Source organism: Rhinatrema bivittatum, chromosome 16 (genome assembly GCF_901001135.1).
Source record: "Rhinatrema bivittatum chromosome 16, aRhiBiv1.1, whole genome shotgun sequence".
NCBI classification, from domain to species: Eukaryota; Metazoa; Chordata; class Amphibia; order Gymnophiona; family Rhinatrematidae; genus Rhinatrema; species Rhinatrema bivittatum.
Window position 1 is genome coordinate 2,789,724 of NC_042630.1, and position 23,382 is coordinate 2,813,105.

The following is a 23,382-nucleotide window of genomic DNA, read 5'->3' on the forward strand; positions in this document are numbered from 1 at the left end:
CAGGAGGCTGAGAATCTGCACAGGTGCAGGGCAGCTCCTCCCTTCTGCTGGGGGAGCAGAGACTCATTCTGCAAGCAGGGATTAGCTGGGGCCACTGCTGGGAGTCAGGGGCTGAGAATCTGCACAGGTGAAGGCAGCTCCTCCCTTCTGCTGGGGAGCAAAGACTCATTCTGCAAGCAGGGATTAGCTGGGGCCACTGCTGGGAGTCAGGGGCTGAGAATCTGCACAGGTGAAGGCAGCTCCTCCCTTCTGCTGGGGAGCAGAGACTCATTCTGCAAGCAGGGATTAGCTGGGGCCACTGCTGGGAGTCAGGGGCTGAGAATCTGCACAGGTGAAGGCAGCTCCTCCCTTCTGCTGGGGGAGCAGAGACTCATTCTGCAAGCAGGGATTAGCTGGGGCCACTGCTGGGAGTCAGGGGCTGAGAATCTGCACAGGTGAAGGCAGGTCCTCCCTTCTGCTGGGGAGCAGAGACTCATTCTGCAAGCAGGGATTAGCTGGGGCCACTGCTGGGAGTCAGGGGCTGAGAATCTGCACAGGTGAAGGCAGGTCCTCCCTTCTGCTGGGGAGCAGAGACTCATTCTGCAAGCAGGGATTAGCTGGGGCCACTGCTGGGAGTCAGGGGCTGAGAATCTGCACAGGTGAAGGCAGGTCCTCCCTTCTGCTGGGGGAGCAGAGACTCATTCTGCAAGCAGGGATTAGCTGGGGCCACTGCTGGGAGTCAGGGGCTGAGAATCTGCACAGGTGAAGGCAGGTCCTCCCTTCTGCTGGGGGAGCAGAGACTCATTCTGCAAGCAGGGATTAGCTGGGGCCACTGCTGGGAGTCAGGGGCTGAGAATCTGCACAGGTGAAGGCAGCTCCTCCCTTCTGCTGGGGAGCAGAGACTCATTCTGCAAGCAGGGATTAGCTGGGGCCACTGCTGGGAGTCAGGGGCTGAGAATCTGCACAGGTGAAGGCAGCTCCTCCCTTCTGCTGGGGAGCAGAGACTCATTCTGCAAGCAGGGATTAGCTGGGGCCACTGCTGGGAGTCAGGGGCTGAGAATCTGCACAGGTGAAGGCAGCTCCTCCCTTCTGCTGGGGAGCAGAGACTCATTCTGCAAGCAGGGATTAGCTGGGGCCACTGCTGGGAGTCAGGGGCTGAGAATCTGCACAGGTGAAGGCAGGTCCTCCCTTCTGCTGGGGGAGCAGAGACTCATTCTGCAAGCAGGGATTAGCTGGGGCCACTGCTGGGAGTCAGGGGCTGAGAATCTGCACAGGTGAAGGCAGGTCCTCCCTTCTGCTGGGGGAGCAGAGACTCATTCTGCAAGCAGGGATTAGCTGGGGCCACTGCTGGGAGTCAGGGGCTGAGAATCTGCACAGGTGAAGGCAGCTCCTCCCTTCTGCTGGGGGAGCAGAGACTCATTCTGCAAGCAGGGATTAGCTGGGGCCACTGCTGGGAGTCAGGGGCTGAGAATCTGCACAGGTGAAGGCAGGTCCTCCCTTCTGCTGGGGGAGCAGAGACTCATTCTGCAAGCAGGGATTAGCTGGGGCCACTGCTGGGAGTCAGGGGCTGAGAATCTGCACAGGTGAAGGCAGCTCCTCCCTTCTGCTGGGGGAGCAGAGACTCATTCTGCAAGCAGGGATTAGCTGGGGCCACTGCTGGGAGTCAGGGGCTGAGAATCTGCACAGGTGAAGGCAGGTCCTCCCTTCTGCTGGGGAGCAGAGACTCATTCTGCAAGCAGGGATTAGCTGGGGCCACTGCTGGGAGTCAGGGGCTGAGAATCTGCACAGGTGAAGGCAGGTCCTCCCTTCTGCTGGGGGAGCAGAGACTCATTCTGCAAGCAGGGATTAGCTGGGGCCACTGCTGGGAGTCAGGGGCTGAGAATCTGCACAGGTGAAGGCAGCTCCTCCCTTCTGCTGGGGAGCAGAGACTCATTCTGCAAGCAGGGATTAGCTGGGGCCACTGCTGGGAGTCAGGGGCTGAGAATCTGCACAGGTGAAGGCAGGTCCTCCCTTCTGCTGGGGAGCAGAGACTCATTCTGCAAGCAGGGATTAGCTGGGGCCACTGCTGGGAGTCAGGGGCTGAGAATCTGCACAGGTGAAGGCAGCTCCTCCCTTCTGCTGGGGAGCAGAGACTCATTCTGCAAGCAGGGATTAGCTGGGGCCACTGCTGGGAGTCAGGGGCTGAGAATCTGCACAGGTGAAGGCAGCTCCTCCCTTCTGCTGGGGAGCAGAGACTCATTCTGCAAGCAGGGATTAGCTGGGGCCACTGCTGGGAGTCAGGGGCTGAGAATCTGCACAGGTGAAGGCAGCTCCTCCCTTCTGCTGGGGAGCAGAGACTCATTCTGCAAGCAGGGATTAGCTGGGGGCCACTGCTGGGAGTCAGGGGCTGAGAATCTGCACAGGTGAAGGCAGCTCCTCCCTTCTGCTGGGGGAGCAGAGACTCATTCTGCAAGCAGGGATTAGCTGGGGCCACTGCTGGGAGTCAGGGGCTGAGAATCTGCACAGGTGAAGGCAGCTCCTCCCTTCTGCTGGGGAGCAGAGACTCATTCTGCAAGCAGGGATTAGCTGGGGCCACTGCTGGGAGTCAGGGGCTGAGAATCTGCACAGGTGAAGGCAGCTCCTCCCTTCTGCTGGGGGAGCAGAGACTCATTCTGCAAGCAGGGATTAGCTGGGGCCACTGCTGGGAGTCAGGGGCTGAGAATCTGCACAGGTGAAGGCAGCTCCTCCCTTCTGCTGGGGAGCAGAGACTCATTCTGCAAGCAGGGATTAGCTGGGGCCACTGCTGGGAGTCAGGGGCTGAGAATCTGCACAGGTGAAGGCAGCTCCTCCCTTCTGCTGGGGAGCAGAGACTCATTCTGCAAGCAGGGATTAGCTGGGGGCCACTGCTGGGAGTCAGGGGCTGAGAATCTGCACAGGTGAAGGCAGGTCCTCCCTTCTGCTGGGGAGCAGAGACTCATTCTGCAAGCAGGGATTAGCTGGGGCCACTGCTGGGAGTCAGGGGCTGAGAATCTGCACAGGTGAAGGCAGCTCCTCCCTTCTGCTGGGGAGCAGAGACTCATTCTGCAAGCAGGGATTAGCTGGGGCCACTGCTGGGAGTCAGGGGCTGAGAATCTGCACAGGTGAAGGCAGCTCCTCCCTTCTGCTGGGGAGCAGAGACTCATTCTGCAAGCAGGGATTAGCTGGGGCCACTGCTGGGAGTCAGGGGCTGAGAATCTGCACAGGTGAAGGCAGGTCCTCCCTTCTGCTGGGGAGCAGAGACTCATTCTGCAAGCAGGGATTAGCTGGGGCCACTGCTGGGAGTCAGGGGCTGAGAATCTGCACAGGTGAAGGCAGCTCCTCCCTTCTGCTGGGGAGCAGAGACTCATTCTGCAAGCAGGGATTAGCTGGGGCCACTGCTGGGAGTCAGGGGCTGAGAATCTGCACAGGTGAAGGCAGCTCCTCCCTTCTGCTGGGGAGCAGAGACTCATTCTGCAAGCAGGGATTAGCTGGGGCCACTGCTGGGAGTCAGGGGCTGAGAATCTGCACAGGTGAAGGCAGCTCCTCCCTTCTGCTGGGGGAGCAGAGACTCATTCTGCAAGCAGGGATTAGCTGGGGCCACTGCTGGGAGTCAGGGGCTGAGAATCTGCACAGGTGAAGGCAGCTCCTCCCTTCTGCTGGGGAGCAGAGACTCATTCTGCAAGCAGGGATTAGCTGGGGCCACTGCTGGGAGTCAGGGGCTGAGAATCTGCACAGGTGAAGGCAGCTCCTCCCTTCTGCTGGGGAGCAGAGACTCATTCTGCAAGCAGGGATTAGCTGGGGCCACTGCTGGGAGTCAGGAGGCTTTCTATATTCTTATGTGCATTCTGTCCGTGTGGTTTTAACCCTGGGCAGGATCCGGACGGTAACAGGATCCAGCAGTGGGATAATGTGGCCTCGGTTCGTGGCATTGCTGAGGGGGATTTTACGCTGGACAAGGAGCCGATGCTGGGCACTTACAGCATCACCGGGCTGACGGACTCCGGGGAAGAGGTCTCGCAGTTCTTCAGCGTGGACAATTACGGTAAGGTGGAGAGGGCACCTGGGCTCAGGGAAAGGCTGAACTAGAAATAATAAATAGAAAGAGAGGGAGGGAAGGGCACAGAAGCAGTGCCTAGGACCGGGGCTCCTCGTTGCTACAAACTGACCTTTGGCTCTTCTTTTCAGTTTTACCAAAGTTCAAGCCGACGGTGAATGTCCCGCAGACCCTCACTATCACTGACAGGGAGTTCAACGCCAGCGTCTGTGCCATGTGAGTGCAGCGCGGGGGAGGGAAGGTCACTGCGCGGGGGAGGGGAGGGCGACTGCTGGCCGGGCAGCACTGAGAAATGGGAAATGATTGCAAAGCAAATCCCAGAGGAGACTTGAAGTGCTGCACCCAGCCAGCACTACCCCCGTCAGGAATCTGCTGCCCATGCCCCTTGTGGCTCTATTGAACGTGTCCTGGAAAGGGGGGGGGGGGGCGGGTTTCGTGGCTGTGTGGAGGAAGAGGAGGAAGCAGGCAGTTATGGAGGCAGAGCACAATGTCAGCAGAGGGTAAAGCTATGGAGATAGTAGGAAAGAGACCTTCAAACTAGCAGTTTATAGGACATCAGATGACCCCGATTCAGAAAGGGAGGATCCCGGCTGGACAGTGTGGGGAGAGTTCAGAAAGCTGTGAACAGCAGGACACAGAATGGAAGTAAATATGGTACAGTGATCAGTGGGTTATCTTGAGGCTCACTGCTGGGGTACAGGGATCAGTGGGGTTTCCTGGGGCTCACTGCTGGGGTACAGGGATCAGTGGGGTTTCCTGGGGCTCACTGCTGGGGTACAGGGATCAGTGGGGTATCCCGGGGCTCACTGCTGGGGTACAGTGATCAGTGGGTTATCTTGAGGCTCACTGCTGGGGTACAGGGATCAGTGGGGTGTCCCGGGGCTCACTGCTGGGGTACAGGGATCAGTGGGGTATCCCGGGGCTCACTGCTGGGGTACAGGGATCAGTGGGGTATCTTGGGGCTCACTGCTGGGGTACAGGGATCAGTGGGGTATCTTGGGGCTCACTGCTGGGGTACAGTGATCAGTGGGGTATCTTGGGGCTCACTCCTGGGGTACAGTGATCAGTGGGTTATCTTGGGGCTCACTGCTGGGGTACAGGGATCAGTGGGGTATCTTGGGGCTCACTGCTGGGGTACAGGGATCAGTGGGGTATCTTGGGGCTCACTGCTGGGGGTACAGGGATCAGTGGGGTATCCCGGGGCTCACTACTGGGGTACAGGGATCAGTGGGGTATCTTGGGGCTCACTGCTGGGGTACAGTGATCAGTGGGGTATCTTGGGGCTCAATGCTGGGGAACAGGGATCAGTGGGGTATCTTGGGGCTCACTGCTGGGGTACAGGGATCAGTGGGGTATCCCGGGGCTCACTGCTGGGGGTACAGGGATCAGTGGGGTATCCCGGGGCTCACTGCTGGGGTACAGGGATCAGTGGGGTATCTTGGGGCTCACTGCTGGGGGTACAGGGATCAGTGGGGTATCCCGGGGCTCACTGCTGGGGTACAGGGATCAGTGGGGTATCTTGGGGCTCACTGCTGGGGTACAGGGATCAGTGGGGTATCCCAGGTTAGTTGTTTTTACGATTATCAGGGTGATACAAAGCTTCTTGGTAATGTATGGGGGAGAGAACCACAGAGGAAGATGCAGTGGCGCTCTGAGGCTAGCAGCTGCATATCTCCTTAGCCGTCTGCAAGGCAAGAACTGAATGGGGCAGTTGGTCTTTTTCTGCTCTCATCTGCTCTATTAGCTTATTGGGAAGGGGTTGTCAGGCTTTGTGACTTTGTGATTTAAGAGCTTTATGCTTTGGGTGTTTGTGGTGTGGAGGAGTCAGGGTTTATGGGTGTGTGTAGTGGGAAGGGGTTTATGGTGGATACAGAGAGAGGAAGGCGAGACAGAATTAGGTTTCTGTAACAAATAAACTTTCTTGTAAAATGGTTTGACGCCTTGAGGCCGGTGCTGTGGGTGATGAAGCAAAGTCCTGCAGGCAAGTTTTAGATCTTTCCTGATCAACCCTGAGTCCCAGGCTTGCCTTTTGCCTTCCAGTAACACTTATGGAGAGCCCGTACAAGGGACTGTTAAAATGCAAGTGTGCAGAAAAAACTACCGCTTCTACCCCGAAGGGACCTGCAGCCGGTACCGAGAAGGAATCTGCAAGGAGTTCACTGGAGAGGTGAGATAACCCGCACAGAGTGGCAGTTATAGCCCTAAGCTCCTTGCAGTCGTAACTGTTGACAGTGTAACTACAGAAGAGCTGCAGTGCAGTTAGAAATTCACCGCACCGCACTGTGTATTGTGTATTGTGTAGATGCACTGCTGGCCAGGTGAGGGTACTGACGTTCCTCTTCCTTCTCACCCCCATCTCTAGCTGGGCAGTGATGGCTGCTTTAAGCAGCTTGTCGACACCCAGGTCTTCCAGCTGGAACGCGCCGGTCTCTCCATGAGCTTTGACATCGAGGCCACCCTCACTGAAAATGGGACAGGTAGGTACAAACATCCACTTACTTCTACCTGGGGCCAGGAGGAATGGGAGTGTGGGTGGAGAGAAGGAGACACATCTGCACCCCAGACCAGCCGACACTCAACAGCTTCTAGAGTTCGTAGACCCTGTAGGAAGAGGCCTTCGGCGCTTTGCAGTTGAGTTGCTGATGGCCTCTCGCCCCTGTGGCCTTCCTCGACGAGCCCGCTCTCTGCTTCCTCCTGTGATGACTGTCTCTCCCACACACGCTCATGATTTGCTGCTCCTGAGAAATGCAGCACACAATAACCTTGTCTTTATCAAATACCTCCCAATACTACGACCCATGGGATCTCTTCTACTTTCCGGCAGGGATACAGTCGAAGGAGCGAGGCTACGTCTGGATCTCAAATCAGATGTCACGGTTATATTTTGTCTACGATTCAATGAACCAGTTCTACCGCCAAGGGCTAAACTACACGGGAGAGGTACGGGGGATCCTCCATGTGCCATGATGATAAGCAATAAGAGAAGGGAGTTTCATGCAGCAGCCCAGCTTTCTTACAGGGGAAAAAAATCTCAGTTCCCCCAATTCTTTTCACCCTGTGATTAAAAAGGGAAAATCTGTCATAAAAATAAAAGAAAGTCATGGGAGGACAGGGCTTCCTTAGTTAAACCCCCCCCCCCTTTCCTAGTTCCAAAAATTGAAGTGGTGAATTAATTTTCTCTTTTTTTCCACACCTCAAGTGGACGTTCTGAATCCACAGTGAACAGATCTGCTGGATGTTTCTGGGAGGGTTAGGAAAATGTAAAGAAAGCCTTCTCATGCGTATCTCTGCTCTCCAGGTCAGCCATCTTCATCACTGCACTGCCATCCTCGTTAATGTTCCCAATAAATCTCTCATTGCAGTTAACGCTCCAGGGCGCCGATGGCAAACCCCTCGCCAATGAAACTGTCGAACTGGAAGTCGATGGCAAGAACGTGGTGAACTGCACCACTGATGAGGACGGCTCAGCATCCTTCTCCGTGGACACCTCCAATTTCAACAAGAGCAGAGTCCAACTGCTGGTAAGTTTCTCTGGGAAGGTGTTTTAGCACTAAACTAGGAGCCAGGAGACATGCTGGGGTGCCTTGCCCTTCACTCTGTGTGTGACCTTGGGTGAGTCACATCCTGTAGTCCAAGGGCAGCACTAACTGAGAGTAGCAGAATAGTAGCAGGAGGTTGGTGCTTAGGGCGGCAATAAGAGGGTAACAGAAGAATGGGTGATTTCAATTACCCCAGTATTGCCTGGGTGAATGTTACAATAGGACATTCTAGAAAAGTAAAGTTTCTACATGAAATAAATTACTTCTTCATGGAGCAGCTGGCACAAGAACCAACAACAGATGAAATTATTTTAGACTTAGTCCTTAGTGGAACACAGGATTTGATGCTAGAGGTAAAAGTGTTGGAGCCACTTGGCAATAGTGATCAGAACATGATCAAATTTGACTTAATAACTGGAGGTAGCACAAATAAGAAATCTACTGTGACAGCATTTAACTTTCAAAAATGAGGAAAATGGTTAGGAAAAAACTGAAAGGAGGAACCACAAAGGTATAGATGTTGTTTAAAAACACCATTTTGGAAGCCCAGAACAGATGTATTCCATGCATTAGAAAAGGTAGAAAGAAGGCTAAACAACTACCGGCATGGTTCAAAGGTGAGACGAGAGAGGCTATAATATCTAAAAGAACATCTTTCAAGAAATGGAAAAGGGATCCGAATGAAGAAAACAGGAAACAGCATGAGCACTGGCAAGTCGGATGCAAAGCATTGATAAGGAAGGCAAAGAGAGAATTTGAAGCTTGCCATGGAAGTAAAAACTCATAATAAAAACCTTTTCAGGTACATTCAAGGGTAAAAGCCTGTGAGGGAGTCGGTTGGACCATTAGATGATCAAGGGGTAAAAGGAGCACTTAGGGATGACAAAGCCATAGCAGAGAGACTACATGAGTTCTTTGCTTCAGTATTCATTGAGGAAGACGTAAGAGAGATACCCAAGCCAGAAATAATATTCAAAGGTGATGATTCAGCAGAAGTGAAACAAATCTCAGTGAACTTGGAAGATGTACTAGGGCAAACTGACAAAGTAAAGAGTAGCATATCTATTGTTCAGAGACCAATCTTTTTTAATATAATTTATAAATGACCTGGAAATTAATTTATTTATTGTTCTAAAAGAAGATCACAATGGTTTACAAAGTCATCTTTAGAATTCTTGGTCAGCATTCACATCTTTGTTGGCTTTCATATTCTAGGTCATCACAACAGCAAAATCAATCCTCATTCATATTCATACATATTCTAGGTCAAAGCATCAGCAAATATATTATCTAGAACATATTCATACATTTTCTAGATTGACATAACAGCAACTACAGATTCTAATTCTGAAATGGGAACAACAAGCCAGGTGGTCAGATTTGTTGATGACACAAAATTATTCAAAGTTGTCAAATCACAAGAGCATTGTGAGAAATTGCAAAAGGACCTTGCAAAACTGGGAGACTGGGCATGTGAATAGCAAATAAATTTTAATGCAGACAAGTGCAAATTGAGGCAGTTAAGGAACAGTAACACAAATTATAGCTACAAAATGCAAAGTTCTACATTAGGAGTCATCACTCAGGGAAAGGATTTAGGCGTCATCGTTGAAAATACATTGAAATCGTCTGCTCATTGTGCAGCAGCAGCCAGGAAAGCAAAGAGAATGCTGGGGATTATTAGGAAAGGAACAGAGAATATCCTAATGTCTCTGTATCACTCCATGGTGTGACCTCATCTTGTGTTCAAATATCATACACAAACAGAATGCTGGGGATTATTAGGAAAGGAATGGAGAATAAAACAGAGAATATCATAATGTCTCTGTATCACTCCATGGTGCATCCTCATCTTGTGTTCATATATCATACACAAACAGAATGCTGGGGATTATTAGGAAAGGAATGGAGAATAAAACAGAGAATATCATAATGTCTCTGTATCACTCCATGGTGCGACCTCATCTTGTGTTCATATATCATACACAAACAGAATGCTGGGGATTATTAGGGAAGGAATGGAGAATAAAACAGAGAATATCATAATGTCTCTGTATCACTCCATGGTGCATCCTCATCTTGTGTTCATATATCATACACAAACAGAATGCTGGGGATTATTAGGAAAGGAATGGAGAATAAAACAGAGAATATCATAATGCCTCTGTATCACTCCATGGTGCATCCTCATCTTGTGTTCATATATCATACACAAACAGAATGCTGGGGATTATTAGGAAAGGAATGGAGAATAAAACAGAGAATATCATAATGTCTCTGTATCACTCCATGGTGCGACCTCATCTTGTGTTCATATATCATACACAAACAGAATGCTGGGGATTATTAGGAAAGGAATGGAGAATAAAACAGAGAATATAATGCCTCTGTATCACTCCATGGTGCATCCTCATCTTGTGTTCATATATCATACACAAACAGAATGCTGGGGATTATTAGGAAAGGAATGGAGAATAAAACAGAGAATATCATAATGCCTCTGTATCACTGCATGGTGCATCCTCATCTTGTGTTCATATATCATACACAAACAGAATGCTGGGGATTATTAGGAAAGGAATGGAGAATAAAACAGAGAATATCATAATGTCTCTGTATCACTCCATGGTGCATCCTCATCTTGTGTTCATATATCATACACAAACAGAATGCTGGGGATTATTAGGAAAGGAATGGAGAATAAAACAGAGAATATCATAATGTCTCTGTATCACTCCATGGTGCAACCTCATCTTGTGTTCATATATCATACACAAACAGAATGCTGGGGATTATTAGGAAAGGAATGGGGAATAAAACAGAGAATATCATAATGTCTCTGTATCGCTCCATGGTGCATCCTCATCTTGTGTTCATATATCATACACAAACAGAATGCTGGGGATTATTAGGAAAGGACTGGAGAATAAAACAGAGAATATCATAATGCCTCTGTATCACTCCATGGTGCAACCTCATCTTGTGTTCATATATCATACACAAACAGAATGCTGGGGATTATTAGGAAAGGACTGGAGAATAAAACAGAGAATATCATAATGCCTCTGTATCACTCCATGGTGCAACCTCATCTTGTGTTCATATATCATACACAAACAGAATGCTGGGGATTATTAGGAAAGGACTGGAGAATAAAACAGAGAATATCATAATGCCTCTGTACCACTCCATGGTGCATCCTCATCTTGTGTTCATATATCATACACAAACAGAATGCTGGGGATTATTAGGAAAGGAATGGAGAATAAAACAGAGAATATCATAATGTCTCTGTATCACTCCATGGTGCATCCTCATCTTGTGTTCATATATCATACACAAACAGAATGCTGGGGATTATTAGGAAAGAAATGGAGAATAAAACAGAGAATATCATAATGCCTCTGTATCACTCCATGGTGCATCCTCATCTTGTGTTCATATATCATACACAAACAGAATGCTGGGGATTATTAGGAAAGGACTGGAGAATAAAACAGAGAATATCATAATGCCTCTGTACCACTCCATGGTGCATCCTCATCTTGTGTTCATATATCATACACAAACAGAATGCTGGGGATTATTAGGAAAGGAATGGAGAATAAAACAGAGAATATCATAATGTCTCTGTATCACTCCATGGTGCATCCTCATCTTGTGTTCATATATCATACACAAACAGAATGCTGGGGATTATTAGGAAAGGACTGGAGAATAAAACAGAGAATATCATAATGCCTCTGTATCACTCCATGGTGCAACCTCATCTTGTGTTCATATATCATACACAAACAGAATGCTGGGGATTATTAGGAAAGGAATGGAAAATAAAACAGAGAATATCCTAATGCCTCTGTATCACTCCATGGTGCATCCTCATCTTGTGTTCGTATATAATACACAAACAGAATGCTGGGGATTATTAGGAAAGGAATGGAGAATAAAACAGAGAATATCCTAATGCCTCTGTATCACTCCATGGTGCATCCTCATCTTGTGTTCATATATCATACACAAACAGAATGCTGGGGATTATTAGGAAAGGAATGGAGAATAAAACAGAGAATATCATAATGTCTCTGTATCACTCCATGGTGCATCCTCATCTTGTGTTCATATATCACACACAAACAGAATGCTGGGGATTATTAGGAAAGGACTGGAGAATAAAACAGAGAATATCATAATGCCTCTGTATCACTCCATGGGGCATCCTCATCTTGTGTTCATATATCATACACAAACAGAATGCTGGGGATTATTAGGAAAGGAATGGAGAATAAAACAGAGAATATCCTAATGCCTCTGTATCACTCCATGGTGCATCCTCATCTTGTGTTCATATATCATACACAAACAGAATGCTGGGGATTATTAGGAAAGGAATGGAGAATAAAACAGAGAATATCATAATGTCTCTGTATCACTCCATGGTGCATCCTCATCTTGTGTTCATATATCACACACAAACAGAATGCTGGGGATTATTAGGAAAGGACTGGAGAATAAAACAGAGAATATCATAATGCCTCTGTATCACTCCATGGTGCATCCTCATCTTGTGTTCATATATCATACACAAAAATAGCTAGCTGTGAGCAATACCACAAATCTTGTTGGATAAAAATACTATTAAAAGGCCAACCTTAATTGAACAATCGTTTATAAGATTCAAATTTTTGATTTTTTGAATTTTTATTTTTAAGAGACAGAGACCTCAGAACTGGTAAAACAGGTTAGTTAACCAAGTTTTTTTTCAAAACCAGTAGGTTCAATCATAAGTCTCTATTTGTCTCTCTTTTCTAAGTTTTGTTGAAAATATTTTCACTCTTAAAAAGAGTAATTTGATAGATAATTAAATCTTATTAAATTACTCATACAGTGTGCCGTGAATGGCTTCCGCAATAAATTGCTTCAGTGGCAAATAAACTTTTTATATGATTTCAACTGCTTCGGCGGCAATGAATTTTTTAGCCGCTGGCCATCATATTGTTTACTTCGACGGCAATGAATTTTTTAGCCGCTGGCCATCACACTGTTTATGAAGATTTTATCCATAAATAATTTGTTGGTTCGAAGCCCATCGTTGGTGAGTTTTATCAAATGCAGGACAAGACTATTTCATTAAATCTTTGTCCTAAAAGCAATTGCACTTATCTTAAGACTTGTGGCCAGGGGCTAAAAAATTCATTGCCGCCGAAGCAGTTGAAATCATATAAAAAGTTTATTTGCCACTGAAGCAATTTATTGCGGAAGCCATTCACGGCACACTGTATGAGTTATTTAATAAGATTTAATTATCTATCAAATTACTCTTTTTAAGAGTGAAAATATTTTCAACAAAACTTAGAAAAGAGAGACAAATAGAGACTTATGATTGAACCTACTGGTTTTGAAAAAAAACTTGGTTAACTAACCTGTTTTACCAGTTCTGAGGTCTCTGTCTCTTAAAAATAAAAATTCAAAAAAATCAAAAATTTGAATCTTATAAACGATTGTTCAATAAAGGTTGGCCTTTTAATAGTATTTTTATCCAACAAGATTTGTGGTATTGCTCACAGCTAGCTATTTTTGTGGTATTATATTGGACACTAGCTGGTCCCTATTTTTGTCATTATTACATACATCATACACAAACAGAATGCTGGGGATTATTAGGAAAGGAATGGAGAATAAAACAGAGAATATCATAATGTCTCTGTATCACTCCATGGTGCATCCTCATCCTGTGTTCATATATCATACACAAACAGAATGCTGGGATTATTAGGAAAGGAATGGAGAATAAAACAGAATATCATAATGTCTCTGTATCACTCCATGGTGCGACCTCATCCTGTGTTCATATATCATACACAAACAGAATGCTGGGATTATTAGGAAAGGAATGGAGAATAAAACAGAGAATATCATAATGCCTCTGTATCACTCCATGGTGCATCCTCATCTTGTGTTCATATATCATACACAAACAGAATGCTGGGGATTATTAGGAAAGGAATGGAGAATAAAACAGAGAATATCATAATGCCTCTGTATCACTCCATGGTGCAACCTCATCTTGTGTTCATATATCATACACAAACAGAATGCTGGGATTATTAGGAAAGGAATGGAGAATAAAACAGAGAATATCATAATGCCTCTGTATCACTCCATGGTGCATCCTCATCTTGTGTTCATATATCATACACAAACAGAATGCTGGGATTATTAGGAAAGGAATGGAGAATAAAACAGAATATCATAATGTCTCTGTATCACTCCATGGTGCGACCTCATCCTGTGTTCATATATCATACACAAACAGAATGCTGGGATTATTAGGAAAGGAATGGAGAATAAAACAGAGAATATCATAATGCCTCTGTATCACTCCATGGTGCATCCTCATCTTGTGTTCATATATCATACACAAACAGAATGCTGGGGATTATTAGGAAAGGAATGGAGAATAAAACAGAGAATATCATAATGCCTCTGTATCACTCCATGGTGCAACCTCATCTTGTGTTCATATATCATACACAAACAGAATGCTGGGATTATTAGGAAAGGAATGGAGAATAAAACAGAGAATATCATAATGCCTCTGTATCACTCCATGGTGCATCCTCATCTTGTGTTCATATATCATACACAAACAGAATGCTGGGATTATTAGGAAAGGAATGGAGAATAAAACAGAGAATATCATAATGCCTCTGTATCACTCCATGGTGCATCCTCATCTTGTGTTCATATATCATACACAAACAGAATGCTGGGGATTATTAGGAAAGGAATGGAGAATAAAACAGAGAATATCCTAATGTCTCTGTATCAATCCATGGTGCAACCTCATCTTGAGTATTGTGTGCAGTGCTGGTCACCACATCTCAAGAAAGATTTAGCAGAATTAGAAAAGGTACAGAGGAAGGCAACCAAAATCATAAAGGAGATGGAACAATTCTCCTATGAAGAAAGTCTAAAGAGGTTAGGACTCTTCAGCTTGGAGAAGAGACGGCTGAGGGGGGATATGTTAGAGGTCTATAAAATAATGAGAGGAATGGAACAAGTAAACATTAATCAGTTGTTTACTCATTCAAAAAGTACAAAGACCAGGGAACATACAATGAAGTTTCTGGGTAATACATTTAATACTAATAAGAATGTATGGGAAGAATGTTGGTTGAGGGGCAGGAAGAGGATAGTGGAAGAATGTTGGTTGAGGGGCAATAAGAGGATAGCAGGACAATGTTGGTTGAGGGGCAGGAAGAGGATAGTGGGACAATGTTGGTTGGGGGCAGTAAGAGGATAGCGGGAGAATGTTGGTTGGGGGCAGTAAGAGGATAGTGGAAGAATGTTGATTGGGGGCAGTAAGAGGATAGCGGAAGAATGTTGGTTGGGGCAGGAAGAGGATAGCGGAAGAATGTTGGTTGGGGCAGGAAGAGGATAGCGGGAGAATGTTGGTTGAGGGGCAGGAAGAGGATAGCGGGAGAATGTTGGTTGGGGGCAGGAAGAGGATAGCGGAAGAATGTTGGTTGGGGGCAGGAAGAGGATAACGGAAGAATGTTGGTTGGGGCAGGAAGAGGATAGTGGAAGAATGTTGGTTGGGGGCAGGAAGAGGATAGTGGAAGAATGTTGGTTGGGGGCAGGAAGAGGATAGTGGAAGAATGTTGGTTGAGGGGCAGGAAGAGGATAGTGGAAGAATGTTGGTTGGGGGCAGTAAGAGGATAGTGGAAGAATGTTGATTGGGGGCAGTAAGAGGATAGCGGAAGAATGTTGGTTGGGGGGCAGTAAGAGGATAGCGGAAGAATGTTGGTTGGAGGGCAGTAAGAGGATAGTGGAAGAATGTTGTTTGGGGCAGTAAGAGGATAGTGGAAGAATGTTGGTTAGGGGGCAGTAAGAGGATAGTGGAAGAATGTTGGTTGGGGCAGTAAGAGGATAGTGGAAGAATGTTGGTTAGGGGGCAGTAAGAGGATAGTGGAAGAATGTTGGTTGGGGCAGTAAGAGGATAGCAGGACAATGTTGGTTGAGGGGCAGGAAGAGGGTAGCAGGAGAATGTTGGTTGAGGGGCAGTAAGAAAGCAGGAGAACGCTGGGTGTCCTGAGCCACTCCTGGCTTTGCTTTCCATAGATGTACGCAATACGCATTGTTTGAAAAGAAAGTTTAATAACGTTTAATTCTCACCTTTAGCCATCACCTCTCTTTCTCCCTCTCCATGTTCTGCAGGCTAGATACAAAAAGACGGAGGAATGCAATGATGATTTTTGGGTCATGCCACAGTATCCCCAGGCATCATACTACATCTCTCGCTTTTATTCCCCGAGTGGAAGCTTCCTACAAATCAGCAAGACAGGCAGGAAGGAGCTTAAGTGTGGCTCATCTGCAAGCATCAGAGTGAATTACATTCTGAATGAGGAGGAGCTGGGCCAGGATGCTCAGCATTTCTCTTTCTACCATGTGGTGAGTGTCTCTTACTTACCAGGGAATGAGAATGGGGTCGTGCATCTCGCTTTGTGCGTCAGGAGATGGGGAGAGTGTAAGCCAAGTCTATCTTGTGATGAATATCTGAGGAAAACCTATCCTGGGCTGGCCTGCTACAGTACAGCAACTCGCTCCTAGCTGAGATTAGTGCTCTTTGCTTTTTGGAAACCACCTTTGCCCAGCTCTAGATTTATTTTATAGAAGCTAGTGACCAATGTCCACAAAACGTGCATGCACACAAATCTGCCACATATATTCCAATAAAGCCACGCAGTAACTTCTACCTTACGTGCATGCACACAAGTCTGCCACTGAATAAATTCCAATAAAGCCACGCAGTAACTTCTACCTTACGTGCATGCACACAAGTCTGCCACTGAGTATATTCCAATAAAGCCACACAGTAACTTCTACCTTAGGTGCATGCACACAAGTCTGCCACTGAGTATATTCCAGTAAAGCCACGCAGTAACTTCTACCTTACCTGCATGCACACAAGTCTGCCACTGAGTATATTCCAATAAGGCCACGCAGTAACTTCTACCTTAGGTGCATGCACACAAGTCTGCCACTGAGTATATTCCAATAAGGCCACGCAGTAACTTCTACCTTACCTGCATGCACACAAGTCTGCCACTGAGTATATTCCAATAAGGCCACGCAGTAACTTCTACCTTACCTGCATGCACACAAGTCTGCCACTGAGTATATTCCAATAAGGCCACGCAGTAACTTCTACCTTACCTGCATGCACACAAGTCTGCCACTGAGTATATTCCAATAAGGCCACGCAGTAACTTCTACCTTACCTGCATGCACACAAGTCTGCCACTGAGTATATTCCAATAAAGCCACGCAGTAACTTCTACCTTAGGTGCATGCACACAAGTCTGCCACTGAGTATATTCCAATAAGGCCACGCAGTAACTTCTACCTTACCTGCATGCACACAAGTCTGCCACTGAGTATATTCCAATAAGGCCACGCAGTAACTTCTACCTTACGTGCATGCACACAAGTCTGCCACTGAGTATATTCCAATAAAGCCACGCAGTAACTTCTACCTTAGGTGCATGCACACAAGTCTGCCACTGAGTATATTCCAATAAGGCCACGCAGTAACTTCTACCTTACCTGCATGCACACAAGTCTGCCACTGAGTATATTCCAATAAGGCCACGCAGTAACTTCTACCTTACGTGCATGCACACAAGTCTGCCACTGAGTATATTCCAATAAGGCCACGCAGTAACTTCTACCTTACCTGCATGCACACAAGTCTGCCACTGAGTATATTCCAATAAGGCCACGCAGTAACTTCTACCTTACCTGCATGCACACAAGTCTGCCACTGAGTATATTCCAATAAAGCCACGCAGTAACTTCTACCTTAGGTGCATGCACACAAGTCTGCCACTGAGTATATTCCAATAAAGCCACGCAGTAACTTCTACCTTAGGTGCATGCACACAAGTCTGCCACTGAGTATATTCCAATAAGGCCACGCAGTAACTTCTACCTTAGGTGCATGCACACAAGTCTGCCACTGAGTATATTCCAATAAGGCCACGCAGTAACTTCTACCTTAGGTGCATGCACACAAGTCTGCCACTGAGTATATTCCAATAAGGCCACTCAGTAACTTCTACCCCGCTAAAGATTTTGCCTGCTCAATCAGTGTGCTCAGTGGCTTAAGTTTAGCCCCACCCTAGGACACCTCCGCTAAGGCCCTTTCATGTCGGGATAAATTCTGTCTTTTATTTTTACTGTAGTTGTTTTATTCCCTTTTTTTGTATTTATATGCCACTAATACGCAGGTCTAGGCAGGCTTATAGTTAAAACATTCATAAAATAATAACCGTTCTATATAAGACTATTGAAGTCTGTTCTTCTGCATATAACTGAAAAGGTTCCCCACACGAAGGCTTTCAATACTGAACTCCTTGGTTCTAGAGGGAGACTGTGGGTCTGGCACCAGTGAAAGTTTGCAAATAGAAAAGGCCAGGACTACAAATCCCACAATGCACCCGTGGGCCTTACATCTCCTTCGAAGAACCATAATGTTGATAAAAAAAAAAGAGCGTTGAGAGTACTTGCCTGTATGCATTCATTGTTTCACCAGCACTGCTTATTAATCTGCCTGTTTATAAACTCCAGATCATGGCACAAGGAGAGATAATGTTGAACGGAGAGACAGCGAGGCCTGAGGGGAGCTGTAAGTATCTTTTCTGGGAATGGGCAGAGTTTGGGATGTGTGCTTTCCCCACCATCCCAGGAAACAGCCCCTGCCAGTGCTCCCTCCCCATGCACACAATAGTTACCGTCGCTGCCTGGGTCTCTCTTCCTCGCAGGAGAGGCTTTGAGTAACCAGTCCCATCCTCTCCCCCCTCTCCCCAGCTCTGAACGGTTTCTTTGACGTGAATTTCTCTGTCGGGTCCATGCTGGCCCCTGTTGCCCACCTGATGGTCTACGCCATTTTCCCCAGAGGTGAGGTCATCCTGGACAGCCTCCGGTTTGACGTGGAAAGCTGCTTTAACAATAAGGTGAGCGTCCTGCAGCCTGAGGGGTGCGAACGCAGGCAACTACAACCTCCATCCCCATAGAAACGCGACAGAAACCAGAGATCCAACATGACCCGCTCCACCCCGATGGCCTCGCAGCGCTTGCCGAAAGAAACCCAACCTGTGAAAGGCCAAGTTATTGCCCCAGTGCCTCAGTTTCTCCCCAGTCATTTCTCTGATAAATCTCCCCTCCAGGTCAGCCTGAACTTCTCCAGCGCCGTGGCCAGGCCAGGGTCAAACGTGACGGTCCTGCTGGACTCCGCTCGGGACTCCTTGTGTGCCATCCAGGCCGTGGATCAGAGCGTCCTGCTCCTGAGGCAGGAGGAGCAGCTGAGCCCCCAGATGGTAAGGCAGCGCCCTGCGCCTGAGCGCCGCCGGCGGAGCCGGGCAGGAGAGACTGTGACCCCCGCCCCCTGCTGCTTGTGTCTCCACAGCTGTACAGCAGGATCCCCATCTGGGAGTTCCTCGGCTACTATCACGAGGGATTCGACGTGAACGAGCCCGAGCTGCCGTGCGTCACCCCGCACAACGTCTTGTTCCACGGCATCGAGTACGAGCCCGTCAGGTCCTACGGAGAAGGAGACGTCTACGAGATTGCCAGCGTAAGGAAGGGGGGCTGGGGGGAGGGGCAGAAGAACGGGCGCGGCCACAGGTCCGGCAGTGCCACGGAAACGAGAACCGGCTGTGACAATCTCAGATTTTCTTTCTTTAGGGCACCGGCTTGAAGATCATTGTCAACTCCGAGCTCCGGAGACCAAACGTGTGTGAGAAACAGAATAAAGTAACCCCCAGACTCATGAAGGCCAATGCGGAAGCAGCAGGTTTCGGCGGAGCTGAAAGAAGTAGCACAGCCCTCTTCAGTGGTAAGAAGGCACCGGCCTACAGTTTCAGAGTGGAAATAGCAGAGCAGAGAGTGGGGCCCGTGTGCAGGGAAATCCCAACGCAGTCTGAGAACGCACGGGCCAGCGCCACGGACTCGAATTTTTAGTTTAGGGGATGTTCTTGCGGCATTGCTGACCTGGAAGAAAAAAGGATCAGGAGGACTGGATGACAGCAGCATCTGCATCTATCAAATAGTTACCTATATCACCTATGCCTAAATCTGAGCCTAGCTGAAAATACCAGGGGAGACTCCAGCAAAATGCAGAGAGTGCAGGGGCTGAAAATACCAGGGGAGAGTCCAGCAAAATGCAGAGAGCGTAGGGATGAAAATACCAGGGGAGACTCCAGCAAAATGCAGAGAGCGCAGGGACAGAAAATACCAGGGGAGACTCCAGCAAAATGCAGAGAGCGTAGGGGCTGAGAATACCAGGGGAGACTCCAGCAAAATGCAGAGAGCGCAGGGGCTGAGAATTCCAGGGGAGACTCCAGCAAAATGCAGAGAGCACAGGGGCTGAAAATACCAGGGGAGAGTCCAGCAAAATGCAGAGAGCGTAGGGCTAAGAATACCAGGGGAGACTCCAGCAAAATGCAGAGAGCGCAGGGGCTGAGAATACCAGGGGAGACTCCAGCAAAATGCAGAGAATGCAGGGGCTGAAAATACCAGAGGAGACTCCAGCAAAATGCAGAGAGCGCAGGGGCTGAGAATACCAGAGGAGACTCCAGCAAAATGCAGAGAATGCAGGGGCTGAAAATACCAGAGAGAGACTCCAGCAAAATGCGGAGTGCACAGGGGCTGAAAATACCAGAGGAGACTCCAGGAAAATGCAGAGAGCGCAGGGGCTGAAAATACCAGAGGAGACTCCAGGAAAATGCAGAGAGCGCAGGGGCTGAAAATACCAGAGGAGACTCCAGGAAAATGCAGAGAGCACAGGGGCTGAGAATACCAGAGGAGACTCCAGCAAAATGCAGAGAGTGCAGGGGCTGAAAATACCAGGGGAGACTCCAGCAAAATGCAGAGAGCGTAGGGATGAAAATACCAGGGGAGACTCCAGCAAAATGCAGAGAGCGCAGGGGCTGAGAATACCAGGGGAGACTCCAGCAAAATGCAGAGAGTGCAGGGGCTGAAAATACCAGGGGAGACTCCAGCAAAATGCAGAGAGCGTAGGGATGAAAATACCAGGGGAGACTCCAGCAAAATGCAGAGAGCGCAGGGGCAGAAAATACCAGGGGAGACTCCAGCAAAATGCAGAGAGCGCAGGGGCTGAGAATACCAGGGGAGACTCCAGCAAAATGCAGAGAGCGCAGGGGCTGAGAATACCAGGGGAGACTCCAGCAAAATGCGGAGAGCGCAGGGGCTGAGAATACCAGGGGAGACTCCAGCAAAATGCAGAGAGCGCAGGGGCTGAGAATACCAGGGGAGACTCCAGCAAAATGCAGAGAGCTGTGGGGGGAAGAGGGCTTAGGCCGTCAGTACTTAACTCGGCTTCCTGCACCCGCTGCCTTTCAGCTGCTTCAGCAGCAAAGTCCATGTTGGGAACCGGCTACCGGACCAAGGCACACCTCTGAGGGATCTGGGAAATCACCTCAGGAACTCTCAGCTGGGGGAGGGACCCTTGGGTATCGCTGCAGGAGAGCGGGGCTCGATCTCCTCCAATTTCTCATCTAAAGAGTCCTGTCTTCCCGATAGGACACACAATCCACATCTGCTAGGAGACGGAGAGATAGTGAAGGGATGAGGTCACTGCAGGGCTGTATCTAGGGTGACGTCAGCTTTGAAACCTGACTCTGTCTCCATCTGCTGGCAGGGGAGCATAAACCCACTGGTCCTGAGTCCATCGGGCTACAGGCTAGGAAATTATGGATGTTGCCCATGGTTAACCTGTGTGGGCCCCCTGCCAGTCTCCTTTCCATGCCCCCATCCTATGTGGTCTGAGCAGACTGAATCTTCTGTCTCCTCACTGTCTCCGTCTCCCAGACCTTCCTGAACCTTGAAGGGCTGGGGGCAGATGACTTCTTCCCTGATGGTCAGTGCTTCGCCTGGTCTGGCAGTGCTTCCGGACCCTGCGGCTGGAGGGGGGGGGGGGGGGGGGAGGGCAGCTGTAGCAGGTCCCGTTCTGGCTGGGGCTCTCTCACACTCCTTTCTCCCTGTTTCAGCAGCGGACTCGGCAGCTTCGGTGGAAACCGTGAGATCGTTTTTCCCAGAGTCCTGGCTGTGGCTCACACAAGACGTCGAGTGAGTGGGGGTTTACTCTTCCTGGGTGAATGTTTGGCCATCGGTCTATGTTCCCGTTCACATGGTTCCTACCGGGAGAGCATGCGGCTCCTCCTCGCCGGCCCAAAGAGGCCGATCCAGTCCTGTGCTGGCCCAGCGCACGCACGGGAAAGGCAAACTTCATCTCCATTCGTGCAGTGGGTAAGATCAGGCTCTCGGAGAGGACGTCGTAAGCTGATAGACCGTGAGCCCTGAGGGATAAGGAAAATGCCTGCGATACCTGAATGTAACTCGTCGGCGCTGAATCTAAATAACCAGCGCCCTGTCTCTGTTATCCAGAGGTCAGGACTGCCTGCGAGGGGGGCAGAAGGGGCTTAGCACCCACGGCGTCCCTTCTTCTCCCTGTCAGGGCTGAGCGGCGGGGCCTCGTCTCCGGTCTCATGCGGATCCTCCTCTTTTTTTTTTTCCATCAGTGCTAACGGCCGGGCCCAGTTCTCCGTCAGGGCGCCAGACACCATCACAGAGTGGAAAGCCAACGCCTTCTGCATGAACGAGCAGGTGGGCATCGGCATCGCCGGCCCCACCACGCTGAAGGTCTTCCAGCCCTTCTTCATCGAGCCGGTCCTGCCCCACTCCATCGTGCGAGGGGAGGAGTTCATCCTGAAGTGCCTGGTCTACAACTACGGGAGCAGCTGCATGAAGGTGAGGCAGGAGAGGCGCTGGGTGGCTGCTCTGGGACAGCCCCCGACCCGATGCTGGCACACGGGACTTGCACTGGGGAGGGAGAGATTGCAGATTTGTTCTCCTTCAATCCGAGTTTTCTTCCGGTCCTCGGCCGGGGAACGTGGGACAGGGCAGGCACCAGGAGGCTGAGTTTCAGCAGGGTAAGACTCTTAAGCTGGCCCTTGGGAACATTTGCCCACCTTAGGCTGCTAATTTCACTGGGCTCTGAAATTTAGCAGCTTAAAAAGTGGAGGGGAATTAGGGCGGGGAGAAATAAAGCTCGGAGCTCAGCACTGAATCTCGGCACGAGGCTGAGCGTGATGCTTCTGACCCACCGAGCCGGCCCGAAGCGCACACGACACCCCTGAAGATTAAAAATACGAACCAAAGCTGCCCAACCAGGTCTCCCTGCCAAAGAAAGTGCAGCAAACCGTCACAGCTGAAAGCCATCACCGCCCGTCCAACACGGCAGGGCACACCAAGCAGCTGACACGGCGGGACACAGCAAGCAGCTGACACGGCGGGACACAGCAAGCAGCTGACACGGCGGGACACAGCAAGCAGCTGACACGGCGGGGCACACCGAGCAGCTGACACGGCGGGGCACACCGAGCAGCTGACACGGCGGAGCTCTGGGACTGTTTGCTGATAGATTTCAGACTTCTTTCTTTCCCGGGTAGGTACGAACAGTGCTGGAACCATCCAAAGATTTTCAGGCTGTCCCAATCTCCACAGAAGAGGACAACACTGGCTGCTTCTGTAGAAATGAGAGAAAGACAATCACATGGAACTTCACGGCCACAGCTTTGTGTGAGTATCTCTTCCTTGCTCCTACCCTTCAAATCTTTCCATCTATAGCGCAAGCAGACACACACAAGGACCCTACAATCCAGTCCAGGCACACAGAGAAGACAAGTAGGAAGCTCTAAGAAATGTATTTATTATTGGCTCTGTCTCCAAGGT

General features: G+C 48.9%; 1 protein-coding gene across 1 annotated transcript in view; it reads left to right on the plus strand.

Moving 5' to 3' along the window:
* The window catches only part of LOC115077207 (alpha-2-macroglobulin-like), a 69,402-nt gene that overhangs the window by 17,779 nt on the left and 28,241 nt on the right, over positions 1-23,382 (plus strand). The window contains exons 6-20 of the mRNA XM_029579492.1: positions 3,850-4,018; positions 4,162-4,246; positions 6,071-6,197; positions 6,393-6,507; positions 6,855-6,970; positions 7,393-7,551; positions 15,787-16,020; positions 18,199-18,256; positions 18,439-18,584; positions 18,798-18,947; positions 19,037-19,204; positions 19,315-19,465; positions 21,639-21,717; positions 22,170-22,398; positions 23,100-23,229. Of these exons, the coding sequence (XP_029435352.1) occupies positions 3,850-4,018; positions 4,162-4,246; positions 6,071-6,197; positions 6,393-6,507; positions 6,855-6,970; positions 7,393-7,551; positions 15,787-16,020; positions 18,199-18,256; positions 18,439-18,584; positions 18,798-18,947; positions 19,037-19,204; positions 19,315-19,465; positions 21,639-21,717; positions 22,170-22,398; positions 23,100-23,229 (2,116 nt within the window). The remainder of the gene's footprint in view (positions 1-3,849; positions 4,019-4,161; positions 4,247-6,070; positions 6,198-6,392; positions 6,508-6,854; positions 6,971-7,392; positions 7,552-15,786; positions 16,021-18,198; positions 18,257-18,438; positions 18,585-18,797; positions 18,948-19,036; positions 19,205-19,314; positions 19,466-21,638; positions 21,718-22,169; positions 22,399-23,099; positions 23,230-23,382) is intronic.